The 22,776-nt window shown below is 33.0% G+C and overlaps 1 protein-coding gene across 5 annotated transcripts; it reads right to left on the reverse strand.

The window, feature by feature from the left end:
• Window positions 1-644: 644 nt before the first annotated feature.
• On the reverse strand, window positions 645-20,696 carry LOC106768377 (E3 ubiquitin-protein ligase UPL6). Of its 5 annotated transcripts, none has more exons than XM_014653506.2 (26): window positions 20,156-20,694; window positions 18,434-18,531; window positions 18,146-18,273; window positions 17,740-17,851; window positions 14,532-14,712; window positions 13,161-13,346; window positions 12,735-12,917; window positions 11,874-11,940; window positions 11,532-11,647; window positions 11,140-11,423; window positions 10,700-10,796; window positions 9,486-9,629; window positions 8,777-8,860; window positions 8,610-8,696; window positions 8,318-8,458; window positions 8,073-8,198; window positions 7,739-7,837; window positions 7,444-7,511; window positions 6,525-6,591; window positions 4,745-4,915; window positions 4,562-4,651; window positions 2,367-2,447; window positions 2,021-2,094; window positions 1,867-1,938; window positions 1,669-1,758; window positions 645-1,040 (listed from the first exon to the last, which is right to left on the reverse strand). In XM_014653506.2, the coding sequence occupies exons 1-26, from the start codon at window positions 20,312-20,314 to the stop codon at window positions 974-976; spliced, it is 3,072 nt and encodes a 1,023-aa protein (XP_014508992.1). In that variant the 5' UTR covers window positions 20,315-20,694; the 3' UTR covers window positions 645-973. The 5 variants fall into 5 exon arrangements, with proteins under 5 accessions (XP_014508992.1, XP_014508993.1, XP_014508991.1 ...); XM_014653507.2 differs by having other exon boundaries at window positions 1,669-1,749; window positions 11,865-11,940; XM_014653505.2 differs by having other exon boundaries at window positions 11,865-11,940; window positions 20,156-20,693.
• Window positions 20,697-22,776: the final 2,080 nt, after the last annotated feature.

The raw sequence follows: 22,776 nt of genomic DNA on the forward strand, positions 1-22,776 counted from the left end.
TCTTTTTTCTATCACGTTTTGTTAAATACTTTAGATTTATGATAAAAATAAGTTCGTCAGATTTGATTACTGAAAAAATCTCTCATGCAGTTGTGTAATGATTATCAAGGGCCAGTGGATCGATTCTAGATAAAGTCGGATGGGTGAACACGTTTTGAGTTAACTAGGTTTTGAAGAATTCTATAATACAACCTATAAAAGTTTAATCGGTAGGGTCAGTTCGTTTAGTTTTATTCAATTTTAACCATCCATTCAAAACAGTTCAATAAGAGAACATTTAAGTTTTAATCAGGCAGGTAGATTTACAATTAAAAAAGGATGGAAAAGATGAAAAAAACAAAAAATATAAATGAAAAAAATGTTATGTTGCCAGAGAAGACTAACATACATAAATCAAATCCTCTAAAACAATAATGATACATGAGTTTTTTAATACTTTAATGATGATCGAGTGTGGGATTGTTAAACTAAACATTCATCTCAATCAAATTACTAAAAATTCATGATTATTAAACTCAAATCCACACCTTGATTTTTTTTTTCTTAAACAAAGATTAAACAGTAAGTTAATATTCGTCAGGAATGAGAAATGCGTGCTTTCACTTTCCCTTCAAAACCCAATTTCAAGACTTACACCACCCTCAAATGCGAAAGAACAAAACCTCCGGGAGGAGTTTTGCTTTTATGATCATTAGAAAATAAAATCAGGAAAAACCCTGCCAAAGTGAATTTCACAAAATAATTCACATTTTAGGTATTTACATTTAGAAAAAAAGACACAACTTGGCAGTCAATATTGGATAAGAATACAGTTATATATATATATATATACACATACATACAATAAACATGATATTTTTATTCAGCTCTACCCATCCGATTATTTGCCATTTCCTGTTCCACTAATCTTCATCGGAGTCATTCTCTACCAAGCTTCAAACCCTAAAGATATCGTAAATTCCACTTCATGCTTTTAACTTAAATCAAAGCCAGCATCGGCATTTATGGCATACAATAGTTTGGTTTCCAATTGCTCCTTACTGCAACATGATTGTCAGAGGAAATGATTTAGAAGAAGCACCAGAAACTACTTCAACAATAAATCTGAAGAACAACGAGTTGATAAGTCATACAGAAACTCTGCTGAATCATAAATAATATTTTAAATGCAAATTTTTCTAAAAATTTCGTTGCATTGCTTTTATCTCAATACATAATTTTCCAAAAAATAAAAAGAACTCAAGGATGTTACAAATGCTCCCCTCATTCTTATCAAATTCAAATCTACTGAAAATGGAAAATACTAATTATAGTTAGAAAACAATCTACAGAGGATCTATTTTTAGCATCAAATGGATATCTCTATACCATATATCTTGGACTCTTTTTTTTTAAATAACTAAATATAAAACTCACTGCCTGTAGCACCAATAATGACACATTTAAAAAACCCCGCACTTTTGTCAGAATAAATTGTTTCAAACATAATTTCAGCCAATTAATGCTAGTTATTTAATATACTTCACACAAAGTAAACATAATCTCTTATTTTCGTTCAGCATTAACAATTCATATATCTCCGATTCTGGCAGTTCTAAAAGTCTAAAATTGTAACCACAGAAACTATTCTATATCAGTTCTGCAAAGGTAACCTAGCCTAGGACAAACCTTGTATAAGGCGGAAGCTTCAGTAGATTCATACAAGTAGCCGATGTTGGTAATCGGTCAAGTGATTCCTCCGCAGCATTACTGGAAGCACTACAACGAGAAACATTAGTCAATTCCAATCTATCATCCTTGTCTTCTAAATGTGCTTAGTAATGCTAGAATTAAATATCAGAACATAATTGCTGGAGCTGCATTCACCTTTGAATGCAAAACAAAGGTTCAAGATTTCGGAAACCAAGCAATGGCCCACGAGAGCAACCTGTCACGAACCTGTATAGATGATAAATTTATTAACCATATTAAGATCTCTCATATAAAAGGCTACCCATTCATGTGTATGTGTATTGCTTACTTCAAAAATTTCTTCCTGTTTTCCAATGAAAAGCCTTTAAGAACTTCCCAAAACATCTCAATAACATAGTGGTCCTATCATAAGAACTACATGTTAGAATTCAATAATGTCAATAAGAGCGATGCCTTTTAAGCTAAATGGAGTTTGTGGCGTCATCATCAAAAAATTAATGATTGAGATTTGAGAGGTAAAACTCGGCAGTGTATTTAAACAGAAAAAGGTAAAAAAAAGTATTACAAGATCCGCAAACTCCTCATGTGGATCTTATTGAGTTCAAACATGAGCCACACACGTCTTTATTTTGTTCCTTACTGACTAAAAGCACAAAAAATGCCAGAAGGCTTACACTACGATAATCTCCTGCATAGTTGGTGTGCAGCCGTAAATCATCAATATCCAAGCTGTCAACTGAACCTGATATCAGAAGCTGTGGAAAACAATGATGTTAAGAAAGTTGGACTCCAATGAAACATAAAAGTGTAGAATAAAACTAGTTGAAGCTCACGTCCGGAAAAATAGCTAAAATAAATACAGAAGTTCAGGATAAGATTTAATTAACATTGTAATAACTAATGATAATTAGGAACAAAATTACAACTTAAGATAAAATTCATTTATGTGCCTTTCTAGTTGTTGAATACACCCTTAACCACCACACAAGCAAATAGCAAAACCAATGTAGTTAAAATCACAATTAAGATCGTGGAATTGTTCAATTACACAATTTCACACAACTCCGTTTCAGATCCCATGCATGATTATCCTATAGATTGTCAAGCAAGATCATCTAATGATGTTCTTTGTGTCTTGTTCATTCTACTTCTAGATGCTGCCTCGCCATCTCAGGTCAAAGGATTTTGAGTTAAAACCCAAGCCCAATTTAAGAAAAGCCACAACATAACACAACTTGACTCATATTATTCCCTTGCTTGCCTACCACACAGTGCAACTATGAACATTACATTTCTCCTTCTTGAATCTTGTCCATTAAGCAACATTGCAAGCCACTTGCAATCACAACACTGACATAGTTTTGCTTTTGAATCTCATTTTGTTTGCAACAACCTACATAACTCCTTGTTCACTTTTGCACATCCTTCACATGTCGTTTCCCTCTAGTGATGTTGCTATTAGGAAATGAGTTTAAACTTAACTCATTCTCACAAAATAGGCTTGTAAGGTGAGGATTGCTCCCACTTGTAAATTCTAAATTGGTCTTATCTTTAGTTGGTATGAGATCTCTAACAAACTCTCTCAGGTCAAGGCATGGGACTAGATATTTGTCGGTGATCCGATAGTGGGTGGTAGAATAAGCTTAACAAACCTTACTAGGATAGACTATGATATCATATTAAAAAGTGAGTTTAAACCTCACTCATCCTGCGAAAATCATGCTTGTAATGTGAAGTTTACACATCACTTATTATATATTGTGATTTGACCTTATTCCTAGTCAATGTGGGATCTCCAACATACCCTCTCATGTTGAGGAATGAACATCTCGAGGTGTGTGATTAGATATTTGTGGATGGTCTAACAAGAGCTCAATAATGGAGGCTTAATAGCCTCAAAGAACTTGACTAGGATAGGCTCTAAATGACTATGAAATCATCTTAATAAGTGGATTTAAGCCTAATCCATCATCTCAAAGTTGGCTTGTAAGGTGAAGATTGTCTTCATTTATATACTCTAAATTGGTTTTATCTCTAATCAATGTTTTATCTTCAAAAGTTGCCATTGCTTGTATTAGTCTCCTCACAGAATGTTCACTCTAAAAAAGTGGAAACAATGCTTCAGGTAGTAGAACAAACTTAGTTTGGAGGATGGGATATGTATTGATGGAGATCCAAGAAAAATTCAAATCAAATTTTGCATAAAGACTATTAAACGGGACTTTAATGCTTGAAGCACCATTAGATGGGAACTCAAGTGGATGTAATTCCATGCATTAATAAGTGGAATGTGGAAAATGTTGAAGGAGACAATGAAAGTGTAGATTTAAATGATGCTCCAAATTCAAATGAAGATAATGAGCACTTGGTGAAGGTTGAGCGCAAGGTGGTGCGGAAAATGATGTTCTCGTCATCACACCTCTAGAGGAGGACCTTTTATTGATGTGCTTTTTGAAGCGAATGGAGCTAATGAAGATCTCTCGAGTGTTGGAGTAAGTCTACTGTTTAGGCTTTAACCATCTGTGTTTTTGTCTTGGACTTCTAGAGGTCTGTTACTCAAAAGTAATGATTTTCAACATGCTTTCCTAAGGTTTACTATGAACTTAAGTTTGATGACGCATCAACAATACAATTGACTTTGTTCTAATTATACACACACACATATATCCAAGTTTGTTCATATTTTCCTAAAAATAAGAATCTATAACCCATGTTACAGTCCCACGAATTACAATGTTGCGAGCCCTTTATAATTCTAACCATAATCTCAATTTTGTCTATCTTGATAAAAAAACCAAGAATACAGTGGGAAGAGAGAACAGCGTAGCTTTCAAGACCCAAAATTGGACAGGATTATTAGAAAAAAAACCTGAAGTTCTTGTTCATTAAACATATCGATCCAATCCTTCTGAATGAGTTGTTCAAATCCTCTCAAGAAATGCGAACTCTGTTGGCGTATCTGAGAGCACAATTATTTTTATTATTTAATTGCAATATGGAATAATTTGTAGTACAAAATGCAATACAATTACTTTTTTCAAAAGTACTTTACCTGAAAATTCAAGCGGTGATTGGCTACAAGATGAATAAAAGTAATAACATTCTCATTAGTGACACGTAGGTTTCTTCCCCCAGGAAGCAGCTCCTCCTCTGTTTGTTCTCCATATTCATTATTTACTATAACAAAGTATAGTTCCAACTCCGAAATGTCTCCCTTATAATGCTGTTAGTCAAACAGATTGGAAGGGAAAAATTTAGTCAATAAGAAAATAGAAGCCGTCCCACAGAAAATTTTTTATCATCTTGACAAACTACACATCACACCAAGCCTAAAACTCAAAGGCCATACATGAATACTATTTAACTAGCGTAGATTGCATTTCAAATGACTATCAAAGCATTTAACAGTTGTATATTTGATTTATAAAAAAGTAACAAGTTCATATTAGACTTTTACAAGCTTAAATTACAGAACACAGATCAACATTTAGAAAAGGAATTGAGTAAATAAAGTCAGAATATTAGACTAGACAATGAAGTTGTATATTTTTTTGTTCTTTACCCAGGTTATTTCTATTGAACAAACCAAGAGTTACCTTAAGCCTCTGTTTGGATCCATTGATGTACTGTTAATGGAAAAAAGGGACGCGCAGATTCATGGCTTGATGTTCGTGTTTGGATGAGTGCTAACACAGCGGAATTGTAAAGATGGATAGCGGAGGGTTAGGGTGGAAATGCCCCCTCATGATTGTAATGAAAAGAGTGAAAAGACAGGGAGCATGTTGTGTTTTACAACTCTGCTCTTGTCCTTCCAACAGAGAATCGTGACCTTTTTTGGGTTTGTTTTATGTGCATGAAGAAAAATTGTAGTGCATTAAAGTTATAGGACGTTGGAAACGGTACACACTTTGGTTTGTAATCGATTATGTCATCATATATAACCTATTATGCCTAAAGATATAATCGATTATATACCATGTCTTGAAACCCATGGGTAATTGAAAAAAATGCCATTTGTCTAATCCGGTTGCTGTGCTTGTCAAGAACTACACATGCATTGATGATTATTGGTGTAAACATTGGACATTGTACAATAAATACCGATTGATTGGATAATAAATATAAATTTGTTTGTAAGAAGCCCCTATAATTAAGGGATTGGAATTAGGAGTTTATCAGGTAGATTTGCGCCAGATTTAGAGTCTTTATGTCTGGAGATTTATTTCCTTTTACAAGGATTTCGGTTTTATTTTAAATACCAATTGTATTGTTTCTTTTCAAGATCAAGAAAAACAATTTCATAATTATTGGTTCCTGCCGACACATTTTTTCAGATGCATATTTAATATTTATTGTATTTTCTGAAAACGCATTCTAAACAACAATATAGAAAATAATTTAAATGAACTGGTTGCATTATCTAAGAGATATTTAATTCATCTAATTTAAATGAGTTTATTCTTGCTAAATATATATTTAATTTCAAAAATTAAATAAATTTTAAAAATATTATTTCCATTACACAAACTAATTACTTCTATTTTATCAAAATTAATTTATACTCCTTATTAAAATACAACCAAGGGCGTTTATGTAATTATAATATTATAAGATTAATTTAATTTTTTTTATTTCATATTAATCATATCTACAACAAACTATAAACTCGTTTCCCCTCATTTTCCACTTTCTTTCACTTAATTCAAATAACCTCACTTTCCACCGTTTTTTTACTTCATTTCTTTTCTTTTCCACTCCCCTTTCAATCCAAACAAAGATAAGACTAAGCAGATGCTAGTAGATGAAAGTGCCAGATATTAAAGTGACATTACCTTGAGAAAAATGAGATGGCGATACAATTCCGGGTCCAAGGAGGGCAAGTCATTCAAATAGTTGTACCTGGTATAAGGAAACTAAAGGTGTAAGAAAACGTGAAATAGATAATCCTATTATAAGCATGCAGTCCCTCCTTAACACATAGTGCTATCCTTGTTCCTCTTTTGGTATCTTTTCCAAGGCTGTCGCACATGAACTAAAAAGTATAATTAATGTTTTACTTTATTTAAACAAATTATCCAACTTCCTATTATACACTCTATCTATCTTATTTGTCATTTACTCATTCCAATTTCTCGAGAAATGCATAAAATAATTAGAAATTAGGTGTCAAAAGTAAGGATAAAATTGGAAAAAAATTATCTTGAACTTTTCAACTTAGAAGGAACAATTTTCTTTTCAGAAAAAGATTTACTTACAGTTGAAAAGGAATAGAAGTGTAAAAGGACTTCAACAAATTCAGAGACAGCTCATTTGCTACTAACACCACCTTGGCAATATTTTATATATGCATTTTTAACCTAAAACATCTATTTAATCCATGAGAAATATTTTAATAAAGGGGAAAAGGAACAATAACTCTCTTACTAGAGTTTACATCATACTAATAATTTAATTGCTAAACCTGAGTTCAAATTTGAAGTTAAACTTTTTGCAAGTTTGTTTGCACTTTTTCGAAAGATCCAGTGGAACCCCTATATTAAACGGAAGGGCACAAGGTTAATTAAAATCCAGAAATATAATTATCCATCTACAGTTATAAAAGTTATGGTCACATTTGTGAATCTCATACTAGTAAAAGGAGTTGTAAGCAAGAAAAATAATGTACGAAAATCCAAGATTGGAGCAGTTGAACTAATTTAATTTAAATGAACAAACTACCTAAAGCAGAGCAAGAGACTCCTCGGGTCTTACTTTTGTTTCAATTTGCTCAAAAAGAATGTAGCAAATGGTATATCAACCAGAATCCCTTCAAACATAGCCTGCACACGCAAGTAGTAACTGTGAAGCAAAGTTCCAACCAAGTGCAGGCAGTATAGTTATAGGAGAAATACCGCTCAAACAACATGACAAAAAAGATAAAATATCAATTTGGAGTAAATTCAGGTATCTAATGCAAAGGCCTACTTAAATAAAAAAATAAAAATAAAAAAAATAAAAGAGAGAGAGAAAGAGAAATTAAAAAGGGAATTGGAGAGGAGGGGAATACCTTTGCAAGAAGAGTACCAAGGAAGTGGAAAAATTGGAAATGTTGTTCATGTATCATTCCCGATCCAGGATTAGGATAAAGCAGGTGATCTGCTGTTTCCTAGATGCATTGGCATTCAGTATGCCAAGAATAAGTAAATCACAAGGAAAGAATAAAGGATAACAAGGGTAGGATTACAAAAATGAAGTAACTTTTGTCACTCCACCTATCCAATTGCATCCATATTCACACTCACTAATACTTTAATAACCCAGATTCTTTAATGCGGTCAGCTACATACATAGTAGAAAAAACCTTCAACTTAAATTATACACAACAGCACAATATTTCTGACCTTAAATAATCCATACTGCACATCAAAGGCAGCACGTGTGATGTTCTCCATGAAATCTTTGAATATTCCACCGCCATCAATTCCAGCCTCTTCAACTCCAAATTCATTGACAAAAGTCACACGGATCTGCAAAGCAGCAAAAAGAAATCACTCTCACATAAAAAGAGGACCTATTAGATCCCTCAAAGAAAAGAAAATAGGGAATGAATAACAAACAAGGAAATATGCCTTAGAAAAGGAATTACCAATCCTCGAAGACTATTTTCTGTCAACTGACTCATTTGATTATAAGCATCTTCTAAAATACGGTCTCGTTTTATTCTGAACCGATTCCTACTAAATACAGCCTGAGATCCATGCCTTTGCCTAACAGCAGCCAGTTGAGACTAAAGAAACAATAAATAGACTATATTAATGATCCATCGACATGTTATGATACAGGATCTCCAAAACCTTGTTTGCAGTTGCAGCTATCTACTGTAAATAAATAATACAAGAATAACTAGAAATCAAATCAGTAAAAAAAAAGATTCTTACAGAGTATATTTTAACCCTGCTAGTAAATGGTATCAAGAAAGGGGCCTGTTTCAATATTTCATTTGCTCGCGTATTTTCTATTAAAGCCTGTGGAAAAAAGGATTATATTATACAAATAGAAATTCCCGTTTCCATCCTATAACCATAATCAATGAAAGAGAGAGTACCTGAGAGATAAATAGGTCATTCACACCGTCAGCATGGAAGTTACTGGGGGATGTAAACTGCCGCCTATTGTTCCAATCTTGCAGCTATGGAAGAAATTCAAACTGTAAGTCAGAAATACAATAAAGACAATTCATATAGTATGGTTATTGGTGATATTTCATATGCATGGCTCTTAAAAAACAGACAGAAGAATCTTTAATAAAGAAAGTGGGGACAGTAAGGACTTTTTCTTCAAATATTTATTCAACAAATTGGAGAAAAAAAAGAAAACAAGGTGAAAGTAAAGTGAAACTCTTGGAAAACGTTCTCAAACCAACAGACCTGAAGAAAACTGGAAAGCCTTGGTATCTCTTTCTTGTGTTGATAGAAGAAAAAAAAAATGTCACTAGTAATAGTGAGAATGGAGAAGATGGCAACAGCATAACAAAAGAGAAGATAAATATCCCCAAAATAGAATATGGAAGAAACTAAAAAAAAAAAAAGGAAAATGAGATGAAATAACATTGCCCAGTCTCTCTCTTTTTGCAAATAAGACAGAAAATCCCACCAAATACTCATGAGCATAGCATAGAAAAACAATAATACAAACCTATCCTAAAGCCAAACCCTGAGAGACGCCCTTGTGATATAGATATCACTTTTTCTGTTTCCAAGCAAAATGTAACAGGGAACATGATATAAGATACACGACATGTGAGATGTTTCTACCTGGGAGAGAAGCTCAGAGACTGCAATGCTAACCCTCTGTTGAATGGCCTGAACAAACCGTCCCTTTCTAACTGAACTATTTGGAACTGATTTTACTGAATTAGACGATGTAGTATGATTCACCCACAGTAGCTGCCACAGAACCTGTGAAAACAGAAAAACTATCTAGAATTAATTGCAATTGCAAAGGTCACATTTCCAGAGCTTCTGCAGAAAACATGTTTGCAATATATTCTGGGTCAATGCCACCAAACATAAAATATATATATATATATATATATATATATATATATATATATATATATATAGCATACAATATTCAGGTTTAACTCAATCAATGTTGTCAAACTCGTGAGTATACTCATAAACTAACAAGATGTCGTGAGTTTTGGTGTGGCGACCAAGCAAGCCAACTTGGTGGTGGCGTAGAGATTTCACAAATAGTTGCCAGATTGTGAACTTGCCTTCAAAATTGGAGGATCCTGGGCCACTTCAATCCTGAATGGAGCCTGTGTGGACTTGGTTTTTCAACCCAAAACAAATAATTATATTGTATTTGGGCTTTCTGGTCGGTTCATATACCCACCTTAAAAGTTTTCAAACATAGCCCCATTTCCCTAAGATTGGCCAACTCAGATGATAACCAATTTGCCATCTCAGCTATCAACTCCAATGAGCTCCATCATTCTCCTATTGCTATGGCAGGTTGTCATCAATCATCACATCACCGTCTCCAACCTTCCCATCACCATCATCGTCCTTGTCCAAGCTCCCATTGTTGTTGTCAACCCTCGTGTGACCATCAGCATCCCGAATTGTTAAGGGTGCACACCATTAAGATAGCGGGCTTTTGGTAGTTGTTGGAAGTGTTCTGATTTCATTTCTTTGTGATGTTTTGCTCCATTATTTCTTCTGAATATTATGATATGTCCTTCATTTATTAGTTCTTATGAGTTATTTATTGGATCTTAATATTTGAGTTATTTTTGTTGTTTATAATATTTTTAATGTATGTGTATGTCTATAAGGTTTTCGATTTGCATAACTCTTATGAGTCAAGTCACGATCTTTTATTCCCCTTCCAGTCCTCTTGCGATCCTCAAGTTTGAGAACATTGAACTCAAGTTCTTCATTTTAATATAATATCTTGTCCTATTCAACCACAAAAACTGTCATGAATTTCCCTACTAAAATAAATCATAAAAAACATCTACCTGTCTCAATATAATGATGAGGGTCCTAATATCCTTCAGTGATAGCGGTTTCTCCTGCTCATAAAATTCTTCATTATCAACAATCATAAGCATGTGCCTGAGATAGGAGAAAATAGGTTACAGTATAATGATTTAGATCACAGAATAGTGTTGAATAATAGTGTTTCGGGAATTGCTCAGAACTCAGAAGGTGTATATTTTATATTGATTCAAGAGTTAAATACATATAAGTACAACAAAGGCAATAAGTACAAAACTAACAAATCTGTAATCATGTAACCTCCTTTGACTTCAAATGATAGTCATGACTCATAAGACCCATTTCCAACAAATATATTCAGAATTAAAAGAGGTTAGAAAAAAAAGTTCATGGTGAGTAGAGAGAAAAATTTTCATGTCTCAACAAGAATTTATTAAGACAATGGCACAAAAAGTTTTACTTGTAGACAGGACAGAATACAGCCAGAGGTAACAGCCAGCCAGGTGCATCATTTGAGGTGAGTGATGACCACTTTTGGTTCTCATGACACTTCTTTGTAAAATTCCAAAGGGTAATAACAAGTTCAGTTCTGTAAGCAAGCACAGTCATAATTCGCTCAAGTGGCAGCTTGCCGAAGGTAACATGCAAAAACCCACAAACCGCATCAACAGCAGTAACTTCTCTATCATTGGGTCCATAATCTGAATCATTGACAGATGAAATCTCTTTAAATAGTATGTTTGTCTGCACATGTCCAAAAGTAAAAATCTTGATTAAATTTCAAAACAAATGTCAATGAAATTTCTAATCAAAAGGGATCCTAGACACAAATGTCATTTGCAAGAGTCATACCAGTTGTAGAAGGAAGCGAGGATTTACAGCATTATTAATTTGCTGCTCCAATTTCCTATCTAAAGCTATTTCCTTGACTTCATCTCCAGTCATATCATCGTCAGCGCTCATAGAACCTGACATTGCCACTCTAAAACTTGTTAGAATTTTGAACGGGTTGAACCTAATCCCAAAAAGCTAACTTGAGAGGAGGCTTGCAAATTCATTATAAAGAGTATTTCCCTGTTATTCTTTTTAACAGTATATTATTGTCAAAATTAAAAATGATAGTATTATTCAATAAAGAGGTAAAATATTCAACTAAAAAATGGAACATACAATAGGAAAGCATACTTTCTCTACCATTGGAAGTTATTGCAGATGGGAGTGCCTCCAGCAAAACTGTAGTGACAGCCGCAAGGTCTATTGCCTGAAAGGGATCAAACATTGATCAACTTCAAAGCTGAGTTAAGTTATTAAGCACAAATTTTAAACTCAATTGCATGGCAGCATCTTTAAATGGCCATCAGTGCGAGCAAAAGATTCCCTTCAAACTAAACTTTTTTTAGATACTTACAAAGTGACATTTTCTCTAGAAAAACACTGCTTTTGCCTAATTTTCCATATTTGTGTAACGAGTATCCCGTCCTATAAATATGCCCAGTTTGGCCACATTTATAAATGGCAGAAAAGAAAATCAAGTCATCGGGATATGAAAAGACAGGTTTTGTAATAATTATGAATCTTGTGCAAAAGGCAATACAAGATGTGGGCTCCTACAGGATTAAAAGTCACTGACATTTGATAAATTGTAAGAACTTCGCTCCTGTTACCCACCACAACCAAAATCATTTAACTGAAGGTTAATGGCCCATGGTTGCACAAGACCAAGGAAGGGATACCACCATCAACTTACAAAATGTAAAACTATTTGACCCGTCTTCTCTTCAATAGAAGTTGTGATATGAACCTAAAAAACCAGAAGATATATAATGCACTCCTTGTAACTCTCTCCTATGCCATAGTAAAACTGCTTTTATGTAATAAAAGAACCGAAAGCAAAATTTAGTAGACATTACAAAATCAATTTTAAAAGAAGTAAAAAATCAAAGTTCCTAGTGCATATCCACCATGAGATCAATCTCTTCACTTAGATAAGTCAAAAAGGGATATGAATGAGGCAAGTTATAGCAAATGGCATACTGTAGTGAATAAGCTCCTTACCATATCAAATGAACAGAGAGGATGAGACAAAGCAATTCCAGCAATTTCCAATACATTTCCAAGCATACAGGCACGGCTAGGAAATTCATTTGATATATCCTTAGGTAGAAAGTTGATCATATTTTGCCCAAACTTTGCCATTTGATGCATGTAAAATTGGCTCAGGTCCTCTGCGGCAAACATCTGTGTACCAATTCAAACATTTAACAAGACTTGCCAAAATTTACCTATATAAGATCTGGAACGCTGGCAAACACACACAACATTCACCAGCATTATGATGCATAGAGACAGTTTTTTCTTGCTTAAAGTTTTCCTTTGACATTTGTGAAAAGGATAGACATTCTATGACTAATACATTTCTTAAGCTTCTACTTACTACAAAAGGAAAGAAACCCCATTAAATAGAATAAATGGAACACGTACCTGTTGTAAATTAGGGAAAAGATGCCACAAAAAAGGAATTGTGATGATCTGAGATGCAAAAGTATATCTTGGATTAATATGTGAACAGATACATGGCTCCTGACCAACGTGACGTACTACAGCCATAAGCACACGCTCCAATGATGAACCCTTGCCAATGGAAAAATAATTTTCTGCATCATTACCCTACAGGGAATCACTTGGGAAGTTTAACACTGGTGAATGATACAATACCTTATCTGAAATGACAAAACTAGAGAAAATAACAAACAATATGGCATTGGATATTTAATCAATTAGCCTGGCTTCTTGTTCTGGTGTGGGAAACTCATTAGGGGTTCACCGACACTCCCACCCTGCCCCCCCACACCCCAAAAAGAAACCCCCAAACACTATGGCTCCTTGATGATTACAGGTGTCACAAGGCCACAAAATCATTGAGCCAGTATTCCTTTACTAAATTGATCATTACACATACAAGAATAAATAGATTCAAAATGAGTTCTGCATAGTTTGAATGAGATATTTGAACTCAACAATGGCTTATGTAATAACCAATAAATGTTACTTGACGTAGATGTTGATTCAGGAGAAAATAATTTTTATAAGCTACAATAGAATACAGTAATTAATTAAAGGTGTATTGTTGGAAGTTTCTAGACATCTCTTTGTAATCTATGTTTTACGGTTAGAGTTCTCTATATATTGAGGCTAATGTACCGTGTCATTGAATTAATTCAATACAATCTTTTTTCTTGTACAACTTAATCATTTTTAAGTGTAGACATTGAGAATACTACAGAAAAACGCAGTAGAAATAAAGAAATAAGAAACATATTAAGAATATTAAGCCAACTTGAGAGTGAGGTTTGCATCCACTTATATATATATATATATATATATATATATATATATATATATATATATATATATATATATATATATATATATATATATATATATTATAAATTGGTCTTATCTCTAATTGATGTGGGACTTCCAACAAAACATTAGCAGCTTTGCTACATATTTAGAAATAGGTGCATATTTAGAAATGGGTGCTGCCCTTGCTTATGTTTCTTTCATGACAATATCGCAAATTCCCCCAACTTTATTAGCTTTTTCTTTAAAACACAACTAAAAATGCAAAAAACTCAGAGAAGCAGACATTTTGAAGAAATTTCACTTCAAGATAAATGTACTCTTGTCAGATAACACATTTAGAAAACAAGGATCTTTCTTCATCCAACAAAAAAGAAAATAGACCGAGGAAGAAAGAGTTGATCCACTTTATTATTTTCCCTTTCTTGCTCCCATATTTCTCAAATGCCTATCAAAATTATGAATTAACTTGATTCTGAAAGACATTACCTTCCCTGTAAGAATGATCTCTCTTAGTAAGCCAAGTGCATTGTTTCGAAAGAGATATTCTACTATCTTACAGCTCCATGGCAATTTGGAGTCAATTAACAATACTAAAACCTCCAATAAAGGAACAGCTGATACATTCAACTCCTCAGGAGTCAACAAAAGCTGGCCTTTTAGCTGATTTCTGTCCACATAAAAATTAAGTAAGCAAGGTAGCAAATAAACCCAAAAATACAAACCAGCAAAAATAAAATACATGAACTTTTTTCAGTTAATAAGAATACAACAAGACAAAGACCAAAGGCAAGAAACAGTCCATGAAGATTACAACTTTTAGGTTAACTATGAAATACTTGCATACCATCTAATTGCCAACGTATATGCACAGGAGGGATGAGACACTGTTCCTCTAGAGACCGTCATATATGACGTTTTTTATGACTTGTGTTTTTCATTATTACAGACAAATAGAAATAGAAAACATGACCCACATTGGCTAGGATCATGACAAATACTCCTTATTGGCCTTGGGCAATTCACAGGTCACCCAAACCCCCTACTTTGGGGTTAAATTTAGTCTTAATCTCATTCCTTATATGTATCAAGGTCTATCAAGCATCATTATTGGGTTAAGCCACTTGCAAATGTTCAATTATAACCTCATGCTCCAGCTATCCAGTCTTGAGAGAGAGCAGGATTTTAAAATGTCTCATTTAGGGATGACAAATACACCCACACTCGCAAGTATTGCTTTAATTTATCCCAAATTTGATGGAGAATACCGACATTGACTAGGTACAAGTATGAATATAAATATAGGTAAAACCTGATTTTTTAGACCAAAGACAGGAATGAGTATGTACATACTTGCCCTGTTTCCATGGTTTTAAATTACTAAAATATCATTTATTAGGTAACCTAAAAAACCTATTTCCGTTGTTCCATTTGGCCTTTGGTTTCATTTCATTTGAAGAACCCATTTTCTTTTGTAATACATTTTTCATTCTATCAATTGTTTGACTTGTTTGATATCCACAATCTTTGCTCATATCCTTAAGGTATTTTCTCTCTCTTCACAACCTCAACTTCACATTTTTCTCTTATGTGTAGTTTCATTCAAATGATGTATTCCCTTTCATGAATCGAAAACTTCAATTTCGTTAAATTAAATCATTTTTTGGACACACATTTGATCCTTTCTACTCTTTTTTTTTTTTTATCATGTGAGAGTTTAACTCTCAATTGAGTACTCAATCATGTAAACCCTTAGTTTATTAGATAACCTAAAAAAAACTATCTTCTTTTTTCTCTTTGGTTCTTAATTTTGTTTTACTTGAAAAACTTTTCTTTCGCTACACAATTTTTTGTTCTCTTTCTCAGTGGCTTCAATTATTCAATATCTACCAAGTTCACTCATGCTCTCATGGTAATCCTTCTCAACATTTGAAAAAATAATAGATGTTGTAATTGCCATGGAATTTTAATCATGACATTAAAGAAAAGAAAATGTGTCTTTTAACATTGAATCATTGATAATAGCACGTCTTCTTTGGTGTGACTTTTTTTTGTAAAAGAGTTATTTAATTAACACTTGGAATAATATGGAAGCAGGTACGAATATACCCACTACCTGAGGGGGATTGGGATGGGACACAAATTCCATACCAGACAGCGATAAGGACAAGGATGGGTATGAGTTTTTAATTCAGATATAGGGATGGGTAGACGGGCATAGTCAAACCCAAACTATTTCCTTCCCTACTCACATCGGGTGATAATATATCTAAAATACTCCTTAAAAGTCTTGGGCAATACTCCTCGTTTAGGCCAACCTTGGGTTGACTTAAGCATGCTGATTTCTAATATAGAACAATCATCAAACAAATTACACCTCCCAGCCTAATTATTCACCAAAGTTCATGTATTGTTCATGTATGCTTAAATTGCAAATTTAAATTAAATTTAAAAATAACTGAAATAAGATAAGAAATGAAACATGTTAGGGCAAGAGAATGGCACCAGAAAAACAACAGTTTGATATTGTTGGGTAACAAAATTAGAACTGTAACAGGAAAAAAGTTAGTTACTCAGAATTTTAATTGTAAGGATTTTGGTAAAAGTAAAACTAATTTATTCCATTTAAGGTCCTTGTATTTCTTGGAATTTTCGCTTCTAAATAAACTTAGTGATAGAAAAACTAAATCACATGAGCTCCTTCTAAATAAACTGAGTGATAGAAAAACTAACGCCCAAGTAAGAGTCATTGCAATGAGTTCTTCAGCTGTTTTTCTTATTCATTTTCTAGTTTTCTTTCTCTTAACCAATCTTTAGATATTATACCCTTTGGCAGATCCATTTTGAAGTCTATAGTTCCCCAATAAATCAACAGCAAATGCCAACATAGTTTGGGACATTTGCACAATTATTAATGTCTTGCAAGTTTTGAGAGCTCGCTCACAACACAAGATCAGAACCTCTGTAAACCAAGTGGCTTATAATTCGACCCTTGCCACTGCTCTGCTGATACAGTTGAATTTCAACACAAGGTAGATGGACAATGTATTGTCCATAATTCAAGTGTAAAGAGATCTAATATAATGATGAGCAATGCTAGATAAGTACTATAAATCATTCGTGTGCCTGCTCCTAATAGTCTAAGTTTTTGGGAGAGTCGGTTCCTGTCATGTTATAAATAAGTATGTTTTGACAAGAATCTATTATATTGCTACAAAATAATGTAAAAAAAGCACAAAGTAGCCAAACAGTAATTATGAGATAAAACCTATTTTCTTGTTAATACTAATAGAGTTATAATTTGTGCTTATAGTCAAAACCACATCAACCACACTAGAGCAAAATTATTACATTATTTTTTATATAAATGTTAGTTGTTAGTATTTGTTAGTGAGAGGAGTTGAACTCACAGCTTCTCTCACCCTCCGTTCCAAATCTTCAAAATTATTACATAATATGAATAAATTTGAGTTCATGGCTCGTTTCCATGCGCTCTTTAGCAATACATTACAAAATACCATCAGAACCAATGTAACATAAACAGGAGAAAACCTCATCAGAAAAAAAACAATATCGTAATATGATATCATATCAGTTCTATAGTCCAACATGAAAGAGAAAGGAGAAAACAGGTTAGATAGTTTTAAAAAGCTAGAAACTCAGAAAAATGGGATCAAATTATGGCACGAAAACCAACCTATTCTGATGCAAAGCATGAATACAAGCCTGTACAAATTGCTTCACTCGGTAGTTCACCAAAGCATAGGTGGAAGAGTAATCCACCCCCGCAAAAATATTCACAACGTCCCCTGTTGAAAATATTTTAGCTCTAAGTTTGGTGGCAAACTCTTGGGGAAAAAGACTGGAAGGAACACAAGAATCTAAAATATTTCAAACTTCTAGCAAGAACCAGACCTAATAATACTAGCATGGTTTTATCAAACACTTCAATACCTGTGTTTTAATGAGATCATACAAAGAAATCCAGAAACCAGAATACAACCTTTGTCAAATGACGCAATCATAAAGAGATCACAATTTTTTACTCAAAAGAACAATAAAGAAAAAACTGTATTTTGAATGGAAGGCTGATTTTGAATTACCATTATTTTGAACAAACCACCAAAGCAACCGGCATATTTGAACAAGAACTAAAAAATCATCAATATCGTCTGCCTTGAAGAAATAGAGGAACTGGCAGAGGAAATCAGAATCTGGACCAAAAGAATTCCTGAATGCACAGAAGATGGCGTTTATTTAATTAGTAATGGTGCAATTTACAAGTAAGATCGAACCAAACTAAGCTGCAATATTAATTACTACAAAAGCTTATAATAAAGAAAATGTACAGTACTCAACAATTATAATTTGTAATGATAAAAAGATTTCACCTGTCCACATTTTGGCAATATTTCCCATAGGCTTCATAGAACTGCTCTCGCAACTTAGATTGTTCAGTTTTGACAGCTTTTCTTCCTCTGAAGCATTTCTGTAGCTAGAATCGGTCAAAAATTTGCTTGACACATGAAATATTCCCACAAGCATCATGTGCCTTCCCAGCGTATAGAGACACATTTTAATAAACTACCACAGTATACACAACACATCAAACAAACAGGCAGCCAAACTTCAGGACCTACACAACATGCAACAATGCAATCTACTTTTCCTTTTTCATGTAGCAATGAATATTCAGGAATATCTAAAATAAAAATATCATGAAACCAAAAAATTGAGAAATGCCGCCAACTGTTGCCGAAATTAAAAAAGCAATGCAACTTTAATTAAGATTTAATACACAGTCATGATGCCCAGCATAAATCGACAAAAAATATAGCACCAAAATTTCATGACAGATGGGCAAGAATTGAAAGTATTGAGTTAATAAATTACTGGAATCAAAACCTTTTAACATTGAAATCTTGAACAAATTAGTAATAAAATACTCTTTCTCCTAATGATCATGTGGAGGTCTAGTTCAAAAAAAAAAAATTGTCCATTTCCCACAATGTAAGGAAGCTAACTTGTCATAGCCTCATGGGACAGTGGGCAATTTTGTTGGGGGGGTTTGGAGAACCAAAACTCGGTGCAATTTCTTTTGAAGCATCTCTAAAAGGCTTTGGCAAGAATAAGAAAACAATGATTTTATAGCAGTGTGTTGTTTTCTCAGATCTTTGCATGTAACAACTAACAGGACCTCCCAGGCTGTATTTTTTTGTCCTTGCATCTATTGTGGGACAGGATCGTGTATATGGACTTTTCTTTAGTGCTGCACTCGTAGTTATTTCAGTAAGGGAATGCATATCTTTGAAAAGAGATTCACGAGCTTCATGGATTTCATATTCAATTTTAGTTTGACTTTTCTTTTTTGTTTTCCTTTTGAAGAGGATTCCCTACCCTCCCTCAGATGTACTTTCACTTTTTTTCTCCTTAACAATATTTTTTTATGTCAAGAATAACAATAACAATAAGGAGGTCATCTATGAATATGATAGCACAGTAAAACAACCGAAAGAAGCTCGAATCTTTATTTATGTGCTTCCTTAATACCAAGGTACTATGACATGTTTGCATACCTAGACACTGAGCCAGAATACCCATCATCACTTCTTGTATCATACTCATTCTAATAAGAGGAGTCATTTAGTATTGCAGCAAAGTTTGTGTATATTGACACATTTTGATTGCTAAACTTATCCAACATGATGGAATTAGAAACAGCAGAGCAATCCTAGACGAAAGCAATTTAAATTGCAGGAGCTAGCCAAACACGACAAGAAGTTCGTACCATCAAGCATTGGCAGATTTTTTGAGGGGCAAAAGGTGGCCGTGCCTCCCCTAACTTTTCTGTCTACATTCTTTACTAAATACATACATAAATGCATACATACATATATATTCGATTATATTTTGGCTCTCCAAAATTCTATTTGAAGCTTCTTGCTACGCCAAATTTTCAATCAAACTACACCACTGTAATCAAGCATTACAATGAGAAGAATTTAGAAACCAAACTAGGCGGCGACTGCAGTATAGAAACAACGATATGCAACCAAATAGCAAGACACAGGCTAAAATTGCATTGAGCTAAAATCAAGCAGATGCACTTCAACCTGAATTTTGAGTACAGCAGAGTTCTGCTGGCGCAACCACAAGCGCCGGTTCCTTTCAACTCTCGTCTGTTCTAGAAGGTTCTTCCGGTCCCTTTCCTTTGAGCTGCGACCACCCAAATCGACACGCTTCCGCGTAGAAGGATCGCCGCTGAAGAACATTGTTTACCGTAGTTTCTTCTGCTCGGCCAATTCATGCCCTAGTTTCCATAACAACTAAGATCGAAGCATGCAAAACGCGTTTAATTTGCAATGGGAGCTCACTTCAGTTGGAAGAAAGGGATTTAGCCAAAAAAGTTGCCCTAAAAATGGAGAAAACTGGGAACCGTGTTCTTTGGTGCAATAGGAGAGGAAAGTCTCAACAGTAATAATGAGAATTCTTAATCCAATAAACAGTTTAATTTAATCACTGCAAAGCAAATATAACAATAATAACAGCAGAAATTGAAGGGAAAATCCGCTAATGGAAGAAAAACGCTTAATTTTCCTTAACTTTTATCGTGTTTTTTCCTCTCCACTTTCCAGGAATGCTGGGTAGGAAAAGTCTACCAAAAAGTTGTTTTTTCTTTCAGAAAATATTTACAATGACTATGGGAGTAGTTATTTTCCTACATCAACTTGGCAACTTTAATTATTTTTATTATAAATGTGAATGAAAATTGTTACCTATATAATACAGAAAAACTAAATTCTTTTTTTATGCTACTGTATTTTTTTAGAGAAGTGTATTCACTTCATCCTGGATCTAATTCTCTTAGAACAGAGAAAATGTGTTTTAAATAAATTGTTTGTCATATTAAAAAGTGGGTAAATTTATGTCAGATTCATTTGCTTTCATGATAAAATGATGTTAAAGTGTATTTATATTAGTTTCTTTTAAAGTTTATCACCCTTTAACTTTCACTTTATTTTAAGAAAATAACTTATTGAAAATAAAACATGAAGAAAAAAATATGATTTTGTATATTTTCACACTATCACTTTTTTTTATATATATTAAAAAATTGTAAAGTTTTATAATTAATATGAAATAATATTATTTAATTGTTTTTATTAAAATATATTGTATAAAGAAATCATTGTACTATAACTTTTATGTTTTCCTTTATAGTAATAGCAACAAAGAGAGTATAGTTGATTTGGGGTAGCTATTATCTAATACACTTTTAAATAAAATATTAAAAATTAGTTACCAATTTAAGTTATAATTATAATATCATTTCATATTGATCATAAAATCTTATATTCAGAAACTTGTTGTACAGAAAAACTTTTTTTTCTAGAAAAATTGTTTCATAAGATATTTTATATATTTCAAAAAATCATGAGTTTCAAAACGTTTGTTCCGAACAATTTGTTCAAATAATACTATTATGGAAGTTATGATGTGGAAATTTTGTTTCAAATTTCGTGCTCTAAAAATTTCAAATAACTTGTTGCAGGAAGATTTTCATAAGAAGTAATTCGAAAGTCACTTTTCAAATGATAAAGTTATCATTTTAAATGAAACAAATAAGACAAAATTAAGATTAAAGTTATAAATCTGCAATGGAGAAGGGAGCTACAACAACATGACAGTGACGATACAATCACAGTGGTGGCACAGTAGATTGTAGGCTCTTTGTGTTAGTAAGAGATGCATTTAATAATAATTGGGTGTAAAAAGAGAAAGCCTTATTGTTTTAAAAATAATAAATGGGCCTTCAATTACATGGTCCAACAAATCTTAAGAAAATGCTTCCTTGAATTTCATAATCAGCAATAGTTTCTTGAACCCCATTAACTTTCAACGGCACCTTATCAAATATGTGAAATGTCAAAATAATATTTATGTGCTTTTTAATCCAAACATAATCTAGGTTTCAAAATTACCCTTATAATTTCTTTCAACTTCCATGAAATTATATTTCTACCATATGAATTGCTCCATCAACGCACTCATCACATGATTGGTTGGTCAATTCTTATCAGAATATTTTCTAGGACTTTAGAAACAATGTTGACTGATCGATTCTATTCCCGCAGATGACCACTTAGTTAAAAACTGATTAGAAGTATCAACACAAACTCAATATAATTAACAAAGTAAAACATACTTATGAGCTATTTGGTCCCAATTGGATCAATTCTAACCAAAAGCTAATTCTAAAACCTAAAAATACAAAAGTAAAATAAGAATGTATGTGATTGCATTTATTGGATATTTAAGACTCAACTGTGATAACAAAACATTATAATTAACTAACTTGAATGTTGAAGTGTGAAATAAAAAGACCTCCCTAAAGGAACCCCAAATAAAACAACATAAAGTGTGAAAAAATAACTTTTGACCCTACTATTCAAAAGAGTATCTATACCAGTTCCATTATTTAAAAAATAATTGAAAACTTCATTTTATTTAGTAATTAGCATTAAATTTCAACTTATTTGTGAAAAAAAAAAAAACTCATTTGTGAGATAAAAAATAAAATTTAAAATGTAAAAACTTGATATGAAGAGAAACCTAAACCGAAAGATGCATTTGATAACAAGTTGAGCAACATACTGATTAAACTCCTAACAAGTTGCATAGTAAACTATTTGCAGTTACTATACAAAAACATATAATACAAAATAATTAAGTC

This window comes from Vigna radiata, chromosome 7 (assembly GCF_000741045.1).
Source record: "Vigna radiata var. radiata cultivar VC1973A chromosome 7, Vradiata_ver6, whole genome shotgun sequence".
In the NCBI taxonomy this organism is placed as follows: Eukaryota; Viridiplantae; Streptophyta; class Magnoliopsida; order Fabales; family Fabaceae; genus Vigna; species Vigna radiata.